General features: G+C 44.4%; 1 protein-coding gene across 1 annotated transcript in view; it reads right to left on the bottom strand.

Annotated features, from left to right (window-relative positions):
* LOC139232754 (tetratricopeptide repeat protein 28-like) overlaps positions 1–16,570 on the bottom strand; it is a 428,802-nt gene that overhangs the window by 373,715 nt on the left and 38,517 nt on the right. The window contains exon 2 of the mRNA XM_070863256.1: positions 12,634–12,782. Coding sequence (XP_070719357.1) covers positions 12,634–12,782 — 149 coding nt within the window. The remainder of the gene's footprint in view (positions 1–12,633; positions 12,783–16,570) is intronic.

Below are 16,570 nucleotides of genomic sequence, written 5' to 3'. Positions count from 1 at the left end.
ACCAACGCCAAGACAGAGGCCATCAAGAACGTGCCGCGACCACAGAATGTGACGGAGCTGCGGTTGTTGCTGGGACTCCTTAACTACTTCGGTAATTTCCTACCTGGGTTAAGCACCCTGTTAGAACCCCTACATGTGCTACTGTGCAAGGGAGACGACTGGGTATGGGAGAATTCACAAGAGGCTGCCTTTAAGAAAGCCAGAAATCTGTTGTGTTCTTACAAACTGCTTGTCCTGTACAACCCTTGTAAACAATTAGCGCTAGCTTGCGATGCATCATCATACGGGGTCGGGTATGTGTTACAACAGGTTACTGAATCGGGGATTTTGAAACTGGTCGCTTATGCGAACAGGAATTTGTCCAAGGCCAAAAGGGCCTACAGCATGATTGAAAAAGAGGCTCTGGTGTGCGTCTACGGGGTAAAAAAAAATGCACCAGTACTTATTTGGCCTCAAGTTTGAGCTTGAAACTGACCACAAGCCGCTCATATCGCTGTTCTCTGAGAGCAAAGGGATTAATACCAATACCTCTGTCCGCATCCAAAGATGGGCGCTTACACTGTCAGCATACAACTATGTAATCTGCCACAGACAGGGCACAGAGAATGGCACAGCCAGCGGACTTGCTCATGGTCATGGAGGCATTCGAGAAAGAGAAGTCCCCCGTTACAGCCCGCCAGATCAGGACCTGGACCAGCCAGGATCCTTTACTGTCCTTGGTAAAAAAAAACTGTGTCCTCCATGGGAGCTGGTCCAGTGTCCCAGTGGAGATGCAGGAGGCAATTAAGCCGTTTCACAGACGCAAAGACGAGCTGTCCCTGCTGGCGGACTGTCTATTGTGGGGCAATCGGGTGGCTTGCCCAAGAAAGGCAGAGACACATTCATAAGTAAACTGCACAACACCCACCCTGGCATTGTAATGATGAAAGCCATAGCCAGATCCCATGTGTGGTGGCCCGGCATCAACTCAGATTTAGAGTCATGCGTATGCCAGGGCAACACTTGCTCTCAGCTGAGCAATGCACCCAGAGAGACACTGCTGTTTGTGGTTGTGGCCCTCAAAACCATGGTCGAGAAGCCATGTTGACTATGTGGGCCCATTTCTGGGCAAAATGTTTTTGGTTGTCGTGGACACTTAACAAAATGGATTGAATGTGTAATAATGTCTGTAAGCATTATCCACTTTGGTGGTTAAAAACAGAGAGACAGACTATTATCTGAATGGTGACAGATTAGGAAAAAGGGAGGTGCAACGAGACCTGGGCGTCATGGTACATCAGTCATTGAAAGTTGGCATGCAGGTACAGCAGGCGGTTAAGAAAGCAAATGGCATGTTGGCCTTCATAGCGAGGGGATTGGAGTACAGGGGCAGGGAGGTGTTGCTACAGTTGTATAGGGTCTTGGTGAGGCCACACCTGGAGTATTGTGTACAGTTTTAGTCTCCTAACTTGAGGAAGGACATTCTTGCTATTGAGGGAGTGCAGCGAAGGTTCACCAGACTGATTCCCGGGATGGCGGGACTGACATATCAAGAAAGACTGGATCAACTGGGCTTGTATTCACTGGAGTTCAGAAGAATGAGAGGGGATCTCATAGAAACGTTTAAAATTCTGACAGGTTTAGACAGGATAAATGCAGGAAGAATGTTCCCAATGTTGGGGAAGTCCAGAACCAGGGATCACAGTCTAAGGATAAGGTGTAAGCCATTTAGGACCGAGATGAGGAGAAACTTCTTCACCCAGAGAGTGGTGAACCTGTGGAATTCTCTACCACAGAAAGTTGTTGAGGCCAATTCACTAAATATATTCAAAAAGGAGTTAGATGTAGTCCTTACTACTAGGGGGATCAAGGGGTATGGCGAGAAAGCAGGAATGGGGTACTGAAGTTGCAAGTTCAGCCATGAACTCATTGAATGGCGGTGCAGGCTCGAAGGGCCGAATGGCCTACTCCTGCACCTATTTTCTATTAACTGTAGCAATGCAGGTTCCCAAAGCCATAAAAATGCAAACAAAGCATCGTGGTAAATTTCTAGAGGAATAGAATTCAAAAGCAGAGAATCTGTGTTAAACTATTTATATAGAACCTTGGTTAGATCACACTTGTTCTGGTCTCCATATCCTTAAAAGGATATTGAGGCACTGGAGAAGGTTCAAAAAAGATTTACCAGATGATACTAGAAGTGTGGTTATACCTATGAGGAAAGACTGAACAGCTGGGGGCACTTTTCCATCGAAAAGAGAAGGCTGAGAGGTGACCTAATTGAGGTCGTCATAAATATGAAGCGGTTCGATAGAGTAGATGTAGAAATTATATTTCCACTTTTGGGGAGTGAAAACTAGGGGCCATAAAGATAAGACAGTCAGTAAACTCCTGAATTCTTTACCCAGAAAACTTGCTGCCACAAGGAGTGGTTGAGGCGAATAGCATTTAAGGGGAACCTAGATAGATACACAAGGGAAAAAGGAAGAAAGGATATGTTAGAATGAGATGAAGTAATTAGAGTCAGAGGTGATTCGTGTGGAGCATAAACATTGACATACACCTGTTGGGCTGAATGGCCCATTTCTGTGCTGTAAATATATGTAATATAATGAAATACACTTTAACTAAGGTTATGCCTATAACGATTTAGTCTCCATTGATTAGAAATATATAGCCAAGTACTAATGCAATCCTCAATGCTTAACCTTTCTAATATTAATTGTGCTTTCGCAGATGTTAAATAAAATGGCTGTGTCTGCCCACATCTTTGTTGACTCTCACCAGTAGGAGTTAATTACACAAGTTATTTTGTATTCATTCCTAGGATGTGGGCATCTCTGGCAAGGCCAGCATTTATTGCCCATCCCTAATTGCCCTTGAGCAGGTGGTGGTGAGCCACCTTCTTAAACCGCTGCAATCAGTGTGGAGAAGGTATTCCCACAGTGTTGTTAGGAAGGGGGTTCCAGGATTTTGAATCAGCGGCGATGAAGGAACGGTGATATATTTCCAAGTCAGGATCAGGTGTAAATTGTGTTCCCATGCGCCTGCTGCCTTTGTCCTTCTAGGTGGTAGAGGTTGCAGGTTTGTGAGGTTCTACCAAAGAAGCCTTGACGAGTTGCTGCAGCGCATCTTGTAGATGGTATGCACTGCAGCCACGGTGTGCTGGTGGTGGAGGGAGTGAATGTTTAAGTTGGTGGATGGGGTGCCAGTCAAGTGGGCTGCTTTGTCCTGGATAGTGTCGGACTTCTTGAGTGTTGTTGGAGCTGCACTCATCCATGAGAGTATTCGATCACACTCCTGACTTGTGCCTTGTAGATGGTGGAAAGGCTTTGAGGAGTCAGGAGGTGAGACACTCACCGCAGAATAGCTGCTTTTGTTGCCACACTATTTATGTAGCTGGTCCAGTTAAGTTTCTGGTCAATGGCGACCCCCCAGGATGTTGATGGTGGGGGATTCGGCGATGGTAATGCCATTGAATGTCAAAGGTGGTGGTTGAACTCTCACCTGGCACTTGTGTGGCATGAATGTTTTCTTGCCACGTATCAGCCCCAACCTGAATGTTATCCAGGCCTTGCTACATGCGGGCATGGACTGCTTCATTATCTGAGGAATTGCGAATGGAACTGTGCACTATGCAATCATCAGCGAACTTCCCCACTTCTGACTTCTGAGGGAAGGTCATTGATGGTTGGGCATTACATGTTGTACTGCAGTCCTATTGTGATCGATTTGGCTGGGGTAACTATCAATATGATTTGGACAGGATTATGTGGAACAGTCCAAAGTCAAATTAATTTAGGCCTCTTTTACACTTTAGACACAAATGGTAAGGGCCAATCCAATTTGCCATAGGTAAGGGTGAAGGAAATTTATCTACTACTCTTTTATTGAAGCAATATTTCTTAAACATTGTGTAGCATTTAGCGTTTATCTATCCAATACCCATTAGCTACTCCCAGGTCAGTGATAGCACCGCTTAGATGCAGAGTAAAGCTGCCACGACTTCATTCCAACAGAATGCGCAAAACAGAAAAAATTGCAGAGTGGCGACGAAACAGAAGTTACAGGAGAAGAGAGGCACAATTTTTGAAAAGTCTTATCCATATACAACAGTCTTAATTAGTAATCTCACAGTAAAGGATCCTCTGGGGAAAAAGTGATCATATGATGAATTTCACATTGGGTTTGAGAGTGAAATACTTAAGTCGAAACCAGAGTCTTATATTTAAATAAAGCCAATTACATAGGAATGAGGGGCGAGTTGGCCAAAGTAGATTGTAAAATTAGATTAAAAGGTACGACAATAGATAAGCAGTGGCAAACATTTAAAGAAATATTCCAAAATTCTCAAATGAATATACGTTCCATTGAGAAATAAAAACTCCATAGGGAAACTGATCCAGCCTTGGCCAACTAAAGAAGGATAGTATTAGATTAAAAGAGGATTATAATGTTGCAATGTGAGCCTGAGGATTGGGAGAGCTTTTTAAACCAGAAAAGAACGACCAAAAAATTGATAAAAAGGGAGAAAATAGAATAGGAGAGTAAACTAGCAAGAAATATTAAAACTGATTGTAAGAGCTTCTACAAGTGTGTAAAAAAGGGAGTAGCAAAAGTAAGCAGTGGTTTCGAAGCATTGGTCTCTTAGTGTCTGAGACAGGAGAAATTAGAATCAGGAAAAACAAAATGGCAGACTCTTTAAACAAATATTTTGTATCTGTCTTCGCAGTCGAAAACACATAAAAATCCCAAAAATAGTGGGGAACCAAGAGGCTAATGAGAGTGAGGAACTTAAAGTAATTAAGATCAGTAGAGAAAAAGTGCTCGAGAAACAAATTCCTAATTGTCAACTAAAAGCCAGCAAATCCCCTGGACCTGACAGCCTACATTGTAAGCTTCTAAAAGAAGTGGCTGCAAAGATAGTGCATGCATTCATTGTGATCTTCCAAAATTCCCTAGATTCCAGAACAGTCCCAGCGGATTGGAAGGTAGAAAATGTAACCCTGCTATTCAAGAAAGGAGGGAGAGAGAAAACGGGAAACTACAGGCCAGTTAGCCTGACATCAGTTGTCGGGAAAGTGCTGGAATACATATTTAAGGAAGTGGTAGCAGGGCACTTAGAAAATCATAAAATGATTAGGCAGAGTCAACATGTTTTTATGAAAGGGAAATAGTGTTTGACAAATTTATTGGAGCTTTTTGAGGATGTAACTAGCAGGGTAAATAAAGGGGAAATGCAGTTTATTTGGATTTCCAAAAGGCATTCGATAAGGTGCCTCATAAAGGTTGTTATGCAAAATAAGGGCTCATGGGGTTGGGGGCAATAGATCAGTATGGATAGAGGATTGGTTAACGGACAGAAAAGAGAGCAGAGATAAATGGGTAATTTTCAGGTTGGCAGGCTGTAACTGGCATGGTGCCTCAAGGATCAATGCTTGGGCCTCAGCTATTTACAACTTAGAAGAAGGGACCAAATGTAATGTATTCAAGTTTGCTGATGATATAAAGCTAGGTGGTAAAGTAAGCTGTGAGGAGGACACAGTGCCTGCAAAGGGATATAGACAGGTTAAATGCATGGGCAATAAGGTGGCAGGTAGAGTATAATCAGGGGAAATGAGAGATTATTCACTTTTGTAGAAAAAAAAATAGAAGAAGAATTTTTAAATGGTGAGAAATGTGGTGTTCAGAGAAATTTAGGTGCCCTGATACAGGAAACGCAGATATTTAGCATGCATGTGCAGCAAGCAATTAGGAAGGCAAATAGCATGTTGCTGTTTATTGCAAGGAGATTGGAGTATAAGAGTAAGGAAATATTGCTACAATTGTGCAGGGCACTGGTGAGACCACACCTGGATTACGGTGCACAGTTTTGGTCTCCTTATCGGAGAAAGGAGATATATGCCTTAGAGGCAGTGCAACAAAGGTTCACTAGATTGATCCATGGGATGAGAGGGTTATCCTATGAGGAGAGATTAAATAGATTGGGCCTATACTCTCTGGAATTTAGAAGGAGCGGTGATCTAATTGAAACATAGAAGATTCTGAGGGGGATTGACAGGGTAGATGTGGAGAGATCATTTCTCCTAGCTGGAGAGTCTAGAACTAGGGAGCTTAGTCTCAGGATAAGGGGTCAGCCATTTAAAAGATGAGGAGGAATTTCTTTACTCAGAGGATTGTGAATCCTTAGAATTCTCTGCCCCAAAGGGCAGTGGATGCTGAATCATTGGGTATATTCAAGGCTGAGATAGATAGATTTTTGGACTCTAGGGGAAATCAAGGGATGTAGGGATCGGACAGGAGGTCGAAGATTAGCCATGTGTAAGCATCGGCACAGGCCCCAGGAAGATATCAAAGGATATTGGATAAAGTGCTGACGCCAGAAGGTTTTTAATTAAAAAACATGCTGGACACTACTGTTTCCCAAAGATTGGGAGTTTTGGACATATTGTGTTTCATTTTTTGCTGAAAAGAAGACAGCAGCCTGTTTTTGTTAATGTCTGGAGCAGACCGAGGTCTCTGGGCAACAATGGCCAGGAGAGAAAACTCATCCCAGGCGATTGGCAGGATTGTTCAGTAATGGGAAACCATTTAACCCAAGATCGGGTGTGAAGCAGAAACCCATCAACGGCCATTTACACCATTACCTGGATGAGATAGCCCCGAAAGGTGGGAAACCAAACAAAGAACTGCCATTAAGTCCCAAACCCATCAGGAGCCATCAACAGAGTACACAAACGCAAGATCTGGGATGATGGTCCATTCAGACAATCACCCCAGACAAAGGAAATTATTTTGGCAGGAAGAAGCATGGACTGTAACGTATAAGAGAAGGCAGTTTGCTGCCATTTCTCTCTTCGCTTCAAGAACTGGGCTGGAGAGGAAACCCATCAATGAGGGACCAAGATCCTCGCTACTCTACCTTCGGAAGGACCCTCGAGACCAGGACTTGAATGCTGCAACGGTGGCATGAAATCAGAAGAGAAAGCTTTCCCCAAGGAAGAAGCAGCGAGTAAGCCAACGGATAATCTGAGTATTATCCAAGCCCACGCACCGTTAAGACCGCCGAATCAAGTGTGAGGGGGTGTCGTGCGTCCCAAACCAAGCCTTAGGGGTTTAGTGGGGAGGTGCTGCGTGTGATTATAGTGTGTGTAAGGTGGGATTTGTTGGACAAATCCAGTTATACCCTGTATATTACCATAGTGTGTTGTTTTCTTAGTCGTCTTAATTCGCAACAGGGGCCTGTTAGGACGGGCCAGTTTTTGTACTGTTGTACTGTTTTGCTTATGCTACCAGGTGTTACTTTCACTGGTGTGCATGGAACCGAATAAAGTATTGTATAGTTGAGGCCGAATGACGTGTCTCTGGTTCAGTTTTGTGTTCCCCCAAATAATTCCCATGTCTAGAACCGTAGGCTGGGGTGATTCGAAACCACCAAGGCAAACCACCTACACATGATCTTATTGAATGGCGGCGCAGGCTCAATGGGCTGTGTGGCCTACTCCTGCTCCTAATTTGAATATTATGCTCATTATCGGAGGACAGGAGAACTGGTGCAGGCTCATAGGATAGGACCATTGCAAAAGTAAAGTGGACGAAGCCATTTAAGAATTTGTAAATAAGAAGAAGATTCCCGAATTTAGCCATTGGGAAGCAGGAAGCCGATGGAGGTCTGTGAGGAGCGAGGGATGATGGATGAGCAGGACTTAATGTAGCAGAGTTTTGGATGAGTTGCAGAATGTGCATTTTGAGATCTGGGATGGGCGACGAGAAGGGTGTCAGAGAAGGAAATTCAGGAGGTAATGAAAGTATGGCCAAGAGTTTCAGCAGCAATGGAGATGAGGTAAGGCAGAAGATGCGTAATGTTGAAGAGTGGTCTCGATGATGGATACGATGTAGCATCTGAGACCAAGCTCAGGTTTCCAAGATTACACACCATCTGGTTCAGCCTGATGAGTAGCTGGGATGGAGGAGGCAACCAGGGAAAAAGGTACAGAGTTTTTGGCAGGAGCCACATTAGACAGCTTCAGTCTTCCCAATGTTCAATCACAGAACAATCTGCAAACTGATGTTGTGTTGTGATAGCTCAGATTAGCTCGGTCATACCTTTCTGCAGTAATTTGCTGATCTCCGAATTACAAATTCGCAGACAGAATAATCTAACATTGTTAAAAATCAGTAACACCACTTCTCACACCCCGCCAATCAGAGTACATTCCTTTTATCCTGACTCTATCTCCTACCTCTCAATGGGGAATCAGGGGAAGTCATAACGGGGAACAAAGAAATGGCAGACCAATTGAACGAGTACTTTGGTTCGGTATTCACTAAGAAGGACACAAACAACCTTCCGGATATAAAAAGGGGTCAAGGGTCTAGTAAGAAGGAGGAACTGATGGAAATCCTTATTAGTCAGGAAATTGTGTTGGGGAAATTGATGGGATTGAAGGCCAATAAATCCCCAGGGCCTGATGGACTGCATCCCAGAGTACATAAGGAGGTGGCCTTGGAAATAGTGGATGCATTGACAGTCATTTTCCAACATTCCATTGATTCTGGATCAGTTCCTATCGAGTGGAGGGTAGCCAATGTAACCCCATTTTTAAAAAAAAGGAGGGAGAGAGAAAACAGGGAATTATAGACCGGTCAGCCTGACATCAGTAGTGGATAAAATGATGGAATCAATTATTAAGGATGTCATAGCAGCGCATTTGGAAAGAGGTGACATGATAGGTCCAAGTCAGCATGGATTTGTGAAAGGGAAATCATGCTTGACAAATCTTCTGGAATTTTTTGAGGATATTTCCAGTAGAGTGGACAAGGGAGAACCAGTTGATGTGGTGTATTTGGACTTCCATAAGGCTTACGACAAGGTCCCACACAAGAGATTAGTGTGCAAAGTTAAAGCACATGGGATTGGGGGTAGTGTGCTGACGTGGATTGAGAACTGGTTGGCAGACAGGAAGCAAAGAGTAGGAGTAAATGGGTACTTTTCAGAATGGCAGGCAGTGACTAGTGGGGTAGCGCAAGGTTCTGTGCTGGGGCCCCAGCTGTTTACATTGTATATTAATGATTTGGACGAGGGGATTAAATGTAGTATCTCCAAATTTGCGGATGACACTAAGTTGGGTGGCAGTGTGAGCTGCGAGGAGGATGCTATGAGGCTGCAGAGTGACTTGGATAGGTTAGGTGAGTGGGCAAATGCATGGCAGATGAAGTATAATGTGGATAAATGTGAGGTTATCCACTTTGGTGGTAAAAACAGAGAGACAGACTATTATCTGAATGGTGACAGATTAGGAAAAGGGGAGGTGCAACGAGACCTGGGTGTCATGGTGCATCAGTCATTGAAGGCTGGCATGCAGGTACAGCAGGCGGTTGAGAAAGCAAATGGCATGTTGGCCTTCATAGCGAGGGGATTTGAGTACAGGGGCAGGGAGGTGTTACTACAGTTGTACAGGGCCTTGGTGAGGCCACACCTGGAGTATTGTGTACAGTTTTGGTCTCCTAACTTCAGGAAGGACATTCTTGCTACTGAGGGAGTGCAGCGAAGGTTCACCAGACTGATTCCCGGGATGGCAGGACTGACATATCAAGAAAGACTGAATCAACTGGGCTTGTATTCACTGGAGTTCAGAAGAATGAGAGGGGATCTCATAGAAACGTTTAAAATTCTGACGGGTTTAGACAGGTTAGATGCAGGAAGAATGTTCCCAATGTTGGGGAAGTCCAGAACCAGGGATCACAGTCTAAGGATAAGGGGTAAGCCATTTAGAACCGAGATGAGGAGAAACTTCTTCACCCAGAGAGTGGTAAACCTGTGGAATTCTCTACCACAGAAAGTTGTTGAGGCCAATTCACTAAATATATTCAAAAAGGAGTTAGATGAAGTCCTTACTACGAGGGGGATCAAGGGGTATGGAGCGAAAGCAGGAAGGGGGTATTGAAGTTGCATGTTCAGCCATGAACTCATTGAATGGCAGTGCAGGCTCAAAGGGCTGAATGGCCTACTCCTGCACCTATTTTCTATGTATATGTCTAACCAATTACCAACCCATGTTCCAAGATTACCTTCAATTCTGTGCCCTTTCATTTCTGCTAATAATCTCTTGTGTGGAATCTTATCAATGCTTTCTGGAAGTTCCTATAGATAACAATAATAGAGCCTCTCTTATCCACCGTGTCAGTGACCTCCTCAAAAATTTCAACTAGATTACTGGAGACACGACCTACCCTTCACAAAACCACGCTGACTCTCTCTGATCAGTTCAAATCTGTTCCAGTGCTCAGACATTCTGTCTCTGGTGATAACATTCCAGTAAATTTCCTGCAACAATGTTAAACTGATGGATCTGGAGTTACCTGGCTTTTCAATCCCTCCCTCCCTTCTTAAATAATGGAATGACAGTCGCAATTTGCCAAAAAGGTGCAATTCCCAAATCGAGAGCACTTTGGAAAATTAAGACTGACGCATCTGCAATTTCCTCAATTTCTTTTAATTCCCGTGGGTTGGAAACCATCAGGTCTGGAGTCTTATCTATCTTAAATCCTGCTATTTTTTCCATTACCACTTTTTTCCTTATATTAAATCCAGTAAGTTCTTCCCCTTGACTTTTTAGGATCCCTTGTACCACTGGTAATTTGTCCTCTTCCTCAACTGTTGAAGACAGATTCAAAGTGCTCATTTATCAAGTCTACGGTTTCCTTATTGTCCGTTAAAGGAGGGATGGGGCCGATTAGAGACCAAAGAGGAGATCTTCTTGTGGAGGCAGAAGGCATGGCTGAGGTACGAGATGAGTACTTTGCATCTCTCTTCAATAAATGTTACCGTAAAGGAATGGGTAGTAAAGAAATTGGATAGGATAAAAATAGATAAAGAGGAGGTACTTAAAAGGTTAGTAGCACTCAAAGTAGAAAATTCACCTGGTCACAATGGGATGCATCTTCGGTTAATGAAGGAAGCAAGGGTGGAAATTGCAGAAGCTCTGGCCACAATCTTCCAATCCTCCTTGGATATGGAAGTGATGCCAGATGACTGGAGGATTGCAAATGTTGCATTGTTGTTCAAAAAAAAGAGGGAGTTAAACCTGGCAAATACACCAGTCAGCCAAATATCGGTGGTGGGAAAACTTTAGAGATGTTAATCTGGGACAAAATTGGCATATGAAATAATATGGGTGAATAAATGAAAGCCAGCACAGATTTTTTTAAAGGCAAATCATGTTTTAATAACTCAAATTGAGTTCTTTGATGAACTAACAAAGAGGGTGGATGAGGGTAGTGCAGTTGATATTGTGTACATGGACTTTCAAAAGGCATTTGATAAAGTGCCACATGATAGACTTGTTCGCAAAATTAAAGTCCACGGGATAAAAGCAGTGGCTGCACGGATCCAAAACTGGCTAAGGGCCAGAAAGCAGAGAGTGGTGAATGGTCGTTTTTCAGACTGGAGGAGTGTGCAGTGGTGTTCTCCACAGGTCGGTCGGTGTTGGGACCACTGCTCCTTTTGGTAATTATCTGGACTTGAACATACTGGGCATAATTTCACTGTTTGCAGATGACACGAAACTTGGAAATGTAGTAAACAGTCCTGAGAATAGTAACAGACTTCAAGAGGACATACACAGACTAATGGAATGGGCAGACACTTGGCAGATGAAATTTAACACAGAGAACTGTGAAGTGATTCATTTTGGTAGGAAGGCTTTTTCTCATCTACATGCTGTCCCTCAGCGACATAATCCAAAAACACAATGTCTGGTTCCACATGTACAGTGACAAAACCCAAGCTCTACCTCACCACCACCTCCCTCCACTGTCTCTAATTTGTCACACTGCTTGTCTGACATTTAGTACTGGATGAGCAGAAATGTCCTCCAACTAAATATTGGGAAGACCAAAGCCATTGCCTTCGGTCTGCGCCACAAACTACATTCCCCAGCCACCGACTCCATCCCTCTCCTTGGCAACTGTCAAGACAGCTGATCCAGACCATATTCAAATCCCTCTATAGACTTGCCCCTCCCTATCTCTGCAACCTCCGCCAGACCTACAACCCTCCAAGATCTCTGCGCTCCTCCAAGTCTGGCCTCTTGTACATTCCTGATTGTAATCGCTCCACAATTAATGGCCGTACCTTCAGCTGCATAGTTTTTCTTTATGAAGGTTTAGCAGAACTTCCCTGTTTTTGTACTCTATTCCTCTATTAATAAAGCCAAAGATGCCCTATGCTTTTTTAACAACTTGTTCTGCCACCTTCAAAGATTTGTGTGCATGCACCCCCAGGGTCTCTGTTTCAGCACTCTTTAAAATTGTACTATTTAGTTCGTATTGTCTCCTCATTGACTATACAGTGCAATATATACAAGGAGTACTGGGCCTGTACAAGTACAACGTAATAAGAGCACAGAAACAGGCCATTCGGCCCACCAGCTCTGTACTGGTGTTTCTGCTCCACACCAGCCTCCTTCCTCCACCTCACCAACAACAGCCGGCAAATCACTGCCAGGGGCTTTCTTTCAGTTCTATAAACTAAATAGCGATCCATTCTTCAGCAGCACTGAGGCTGGAGTGTAATATTGGCCAGCCAGCCACCTCCCTGTCGGTGCGGTGCTGTCCTCCCGCTCCCGCCCCCGCCCCCGGACCCCGCCTTACCTCAAGCCGCGCTCTCTCCGCCTGAGCGCTGCCCGCGGTGTGGCGCGGCAGCAGCGCCATAGCAACCCCTGGCAACCAGCACGCTGCCGAAAGCGTCTTCCTGCGTGCTGACGTCACCGGGCGGCACCGTTCCCTGGCGTGAGCGTCGACTCGTCAAGAACCACACAGTTAGCTCAGCGCGGCGACATCATGAAGTTTAGTTGGCGCACAGATCCAAGGAGCCATTCATTCACAAACTAACTCATGTACATCTTCTACCTGGCTCAGGCAACAACACAGGGATGGAGCCAATTTAGTTTAATGAGGAAATGCAACAGCCTGTACTATCAAAATGCAACCTTTGTGAAACAGTGCATAAAAGTAAATAATTAGTTTAAGCTCAGGCAACAGTTGTACTTAAGTGGGCAGCACCCTCACCTCTGAGTCAGAGGTTCTGGGTTCAAGTCCCACTCCAGAGACTAGAGCATAAAAATCTAGGCTGACACTCCCAGTGCAGTGCTGAGGGAGTGCCGCACTGTCAGAAATGCCATCTCTCATATGTGTTAAACCAAGATCCTGTCTGCTCTCTCAGGTGGACGTAAACAACATAAGAAATAGGAGCAGAAGTAGGCCATTAGGCCCCTCGAACCTGCTCCGCCATTTAATAAGATCGTGGCTGATCTGATCATGGGCTCAGCTCCACTTCCCTGCCCACTCCCCATAACCCTTTATTCCCTTATCGCTCAAAAATCTGTCTATCTCCGACTTAAATATATTCAGTGACCCAGCCTCCACAGCTATCTGGGGCAGAGAATTCCACAAATTTACAATCCTCTGAGAGAAGAAAGTCCTCACCTCAGTTTTAAATGTCCATTATTCTGAGACTATGCCCCTTAGTTTTAGTTTCCCCGATGAATGGAAATACCCTCACTGCATCCACCTTGTCGAGCCCATTCATTATCTTATATGTTTCGATAAGATCACCTCTCATTCTTTTGAACGCCAATGAGTATAGGCCCAACCAACTCAACCTATCCTCATGTCAATTCCCTCATCTCTGGAATCAACCTAGTGAACCTTCTCTGAACAGCCTCCAATGCAAATATATCCTTCCTTAAATACGGAGACCAAAACTGTACACAGTACTCCAGGTGTGGCCTCACCAATACCCTATACAGTTGTAGCAGGACTTCTCTGCTTTTATACAAACATAGAAACATAGAAAATAGGTGCAGGAGTAGGCCATTCGGCCCTTTGCGCCTGCACCGCAATTCAATGAGTTCATGGCTGAACATGCAACTTCAATACCCCCTTCCTGCTTTCTCGCCGTACCGCTTGATCCCCCTAATAGTAAGGAATACATCTAACTCCATTTTGAATATAGTTAGTGAATTGACCTCAACAACTTTCTGTGGTAGAGAATTCCACAGGTTCACCACTCTCTGGGTGAAGAAGTTTCTCCTCATCTCAGTCCTAAATGGCTTACCCCTTATCCTTAGACTGTGACCCCTGGTTCGGGACTTCCCCAACACTGGGAACATTCTTCCTGCATCTAATCTGTCTAAACCCGTCAGAATTTTAAACGTTTCTATGAGATCCCCTCTCATTCTTCTGAACTCCAGTGACTACAAGCCCAGTCGATCCAGTCTTTCTTGATATGTCAGTCCCGCCATCCCGGGAATCAGTCTGGTGAACCTTCGCTGCACTCCCTCAATAGCAAGAATGTCCTTCCTGAAGTTAGGAGACCAAAACTGTACACAATACTCCAGGTGTGGCCTCACCAAGGCCCTGTACAACTGTAGCAACACCTCCCTGCTCCTGTACTCAAATCCCCTCGCTATGAAGGCCAACATGCCATTTGCTTTCTTAACCGCCTGCTGTACCTGCATGCCAACCTTCAATGACTGATGTACCATGACACCCAGGTCTCGTTGCAAATCCCCTTTTCCTAATCTGTCACCATTCAGATAATAGTCTGTCTCTCTGTTTTTACCACCAAAGTGGATAACCTCACATTTATCCACATTATACTTCATCTGCCATGCATTTGCCCACTCACCTAACCTATCCAAGTCACTCTGCAGCCTCATAGCATCCTCCTCGCAGCTCACACTGCCACCCAACTTAGTGTCATCCGCAAATTTGGAGATACTACATTTAATCCCCTCGTCCAAATCATTAATGTACAATGTAAACAGCTGGGGCCCCAGCACAGAACCTTGCGGTACCACACTAGTCACTGCCTGCTATTCTGAAAAGTACCCATTTACTCCTACTCTTTGCTTCCTGTCTGCCAACCAGTTCTCAATCCACGTCAGCACACTACCTCCAATCCCATATGCTTTAACTTTGCACATTAATCTCTTATGTGGGACCTTGTCGAAAGCTTTCTGAAAGTCCAAATAGACCACATCAACTGGTTCTCCCTTGTCCACTCTACTGGAAACATCCTCAAAAAATTCCAGAAGATTTGTCAAGCATGATTTCCCTTTCACAAATCCATGCTGACTTGGACCTATCATGTCACCTCTTTCCAAATGCGCTGCTATGACATCCTTAATATTTGATTCCATCATTTTGCCCACTACCGATGTCAGGCTGACCGGTCTATAATTCCCTGTTTTCTCTCTCCATCCTTTTTTAAAAAGTGGGGTTACATTGGCTACCATCCACTCCATCGGAACTGATCCAGAGTCTATGGAATGTTGGAAAATGACTGTCAATGCATCCACTATTTCCAAGGCCACCTCCTTAAGTACTCTGGGATGCAGACCATCAGGCCCTGGGGATTTATCAGCCTTCAATCCCATCAATTTCCCCAACACAATTTCCCGACTAATAAGGTTTTCCCTCAGTTCCTCCTTCTTACTAGACCCTCTGACCCCTTTTATATCTGGAAGGTTGTTTGTGTCCTTCTTAGTGAATACCGAACCAAAGTACTTGTTCAATTGGTCTGCCATTTCTTTGTTCCCAGTTAATACTTCCCCTGATTCTGACTGCAGGGGACCTACGTTTGTCTTTACTAACCTTTTTCTCTTTACATATCTATAGAAGCTTTTGCAGTCCATTTTAATGTTCCCTGCAAGCTTCCTCTCGTACTCTATTTTCCCTGCCCTAATCAAACCCTTTGTCCTCCTCTGCTGAGTTCTAAATTTCTCCCAGGTTCGCTGCTATTTCTGGCCAATTTGTATGCCACTTCCTTGGCTTTAATACTATCCTTGATTTCCCTTGATGGCCACGGTTGAGCCACCTTCCCTTTTTTATTTTTACGCCAGACAGGGATGTACAATTGTTGTAGTTCATCCATGCGGTCTCTAAATGTCTGCCATTGCCCACCCACTGTCAACCCCTTAAGTATCATTCGCCAATCTATCCTAGCCAATTCTCGCCTCATACCTTCAAAGTTACCCTTCTTTAAGTTTTGGACCATGGTCTCTGACTTAACTGTTTCATTCTCCATCCTAATGTAGAATTCCACCATATTATGGTCACTCTTCCCCAAGGGGCCTCGCACAACGAGATTGCTAATGAATCCTCTCTCATTACACAACACCCAGTCTAAGATGGCCTCCCCCCTAGTTGGTTCCTCGACATATTGGTCTAGAAAACCATCCCTTATGCACTCCAGGAAATCCTCCTCCCACCGTATTGCTTCCAGTTTGGTGAGCCCAATCTATATGCATATTAAAGTCACCCATGATAACTGCTGCACCTTTATTGCATGCACCCCTAATTTCCTGTTTGATGCCCTCCCCAACATCACTACTACTGTTTGGAGGTCTATACACAACTCCCACTAGCGTTTTCTGCCCTTTGGCATTCTGTAGCTCCACCCATACTGATTCCACATCATCCAAGCTAATGTTCCTCCTTACAATTGCATTAATTTCCTCTTTAACCAGCAACACCACCCCGTCTCCTTTTTCTTTCTGTCTATCCTTCCTAAATGTTGAATACC

This window comes from Pristiophorus japonicus, chromosome 20, assembly GCF_044704955.1.
Source record: "Pristiophorus japonicus isolate sPriJap1 chromosome 20, sPriJap1.hap1, whole genome shotgun sequence".
Taxonomy (NCBI): domain Eukaryota; kingdom Metazoa; phylum Chordata; class Chondrichthyes; family Pristiophoridae; genus Pristiophorus; species Pristiophorus japonicus.
Note: the sequence above shows the minus strand (reverse complement) of the source record. Positions and strands in the feature narration are given on the sequence as shown.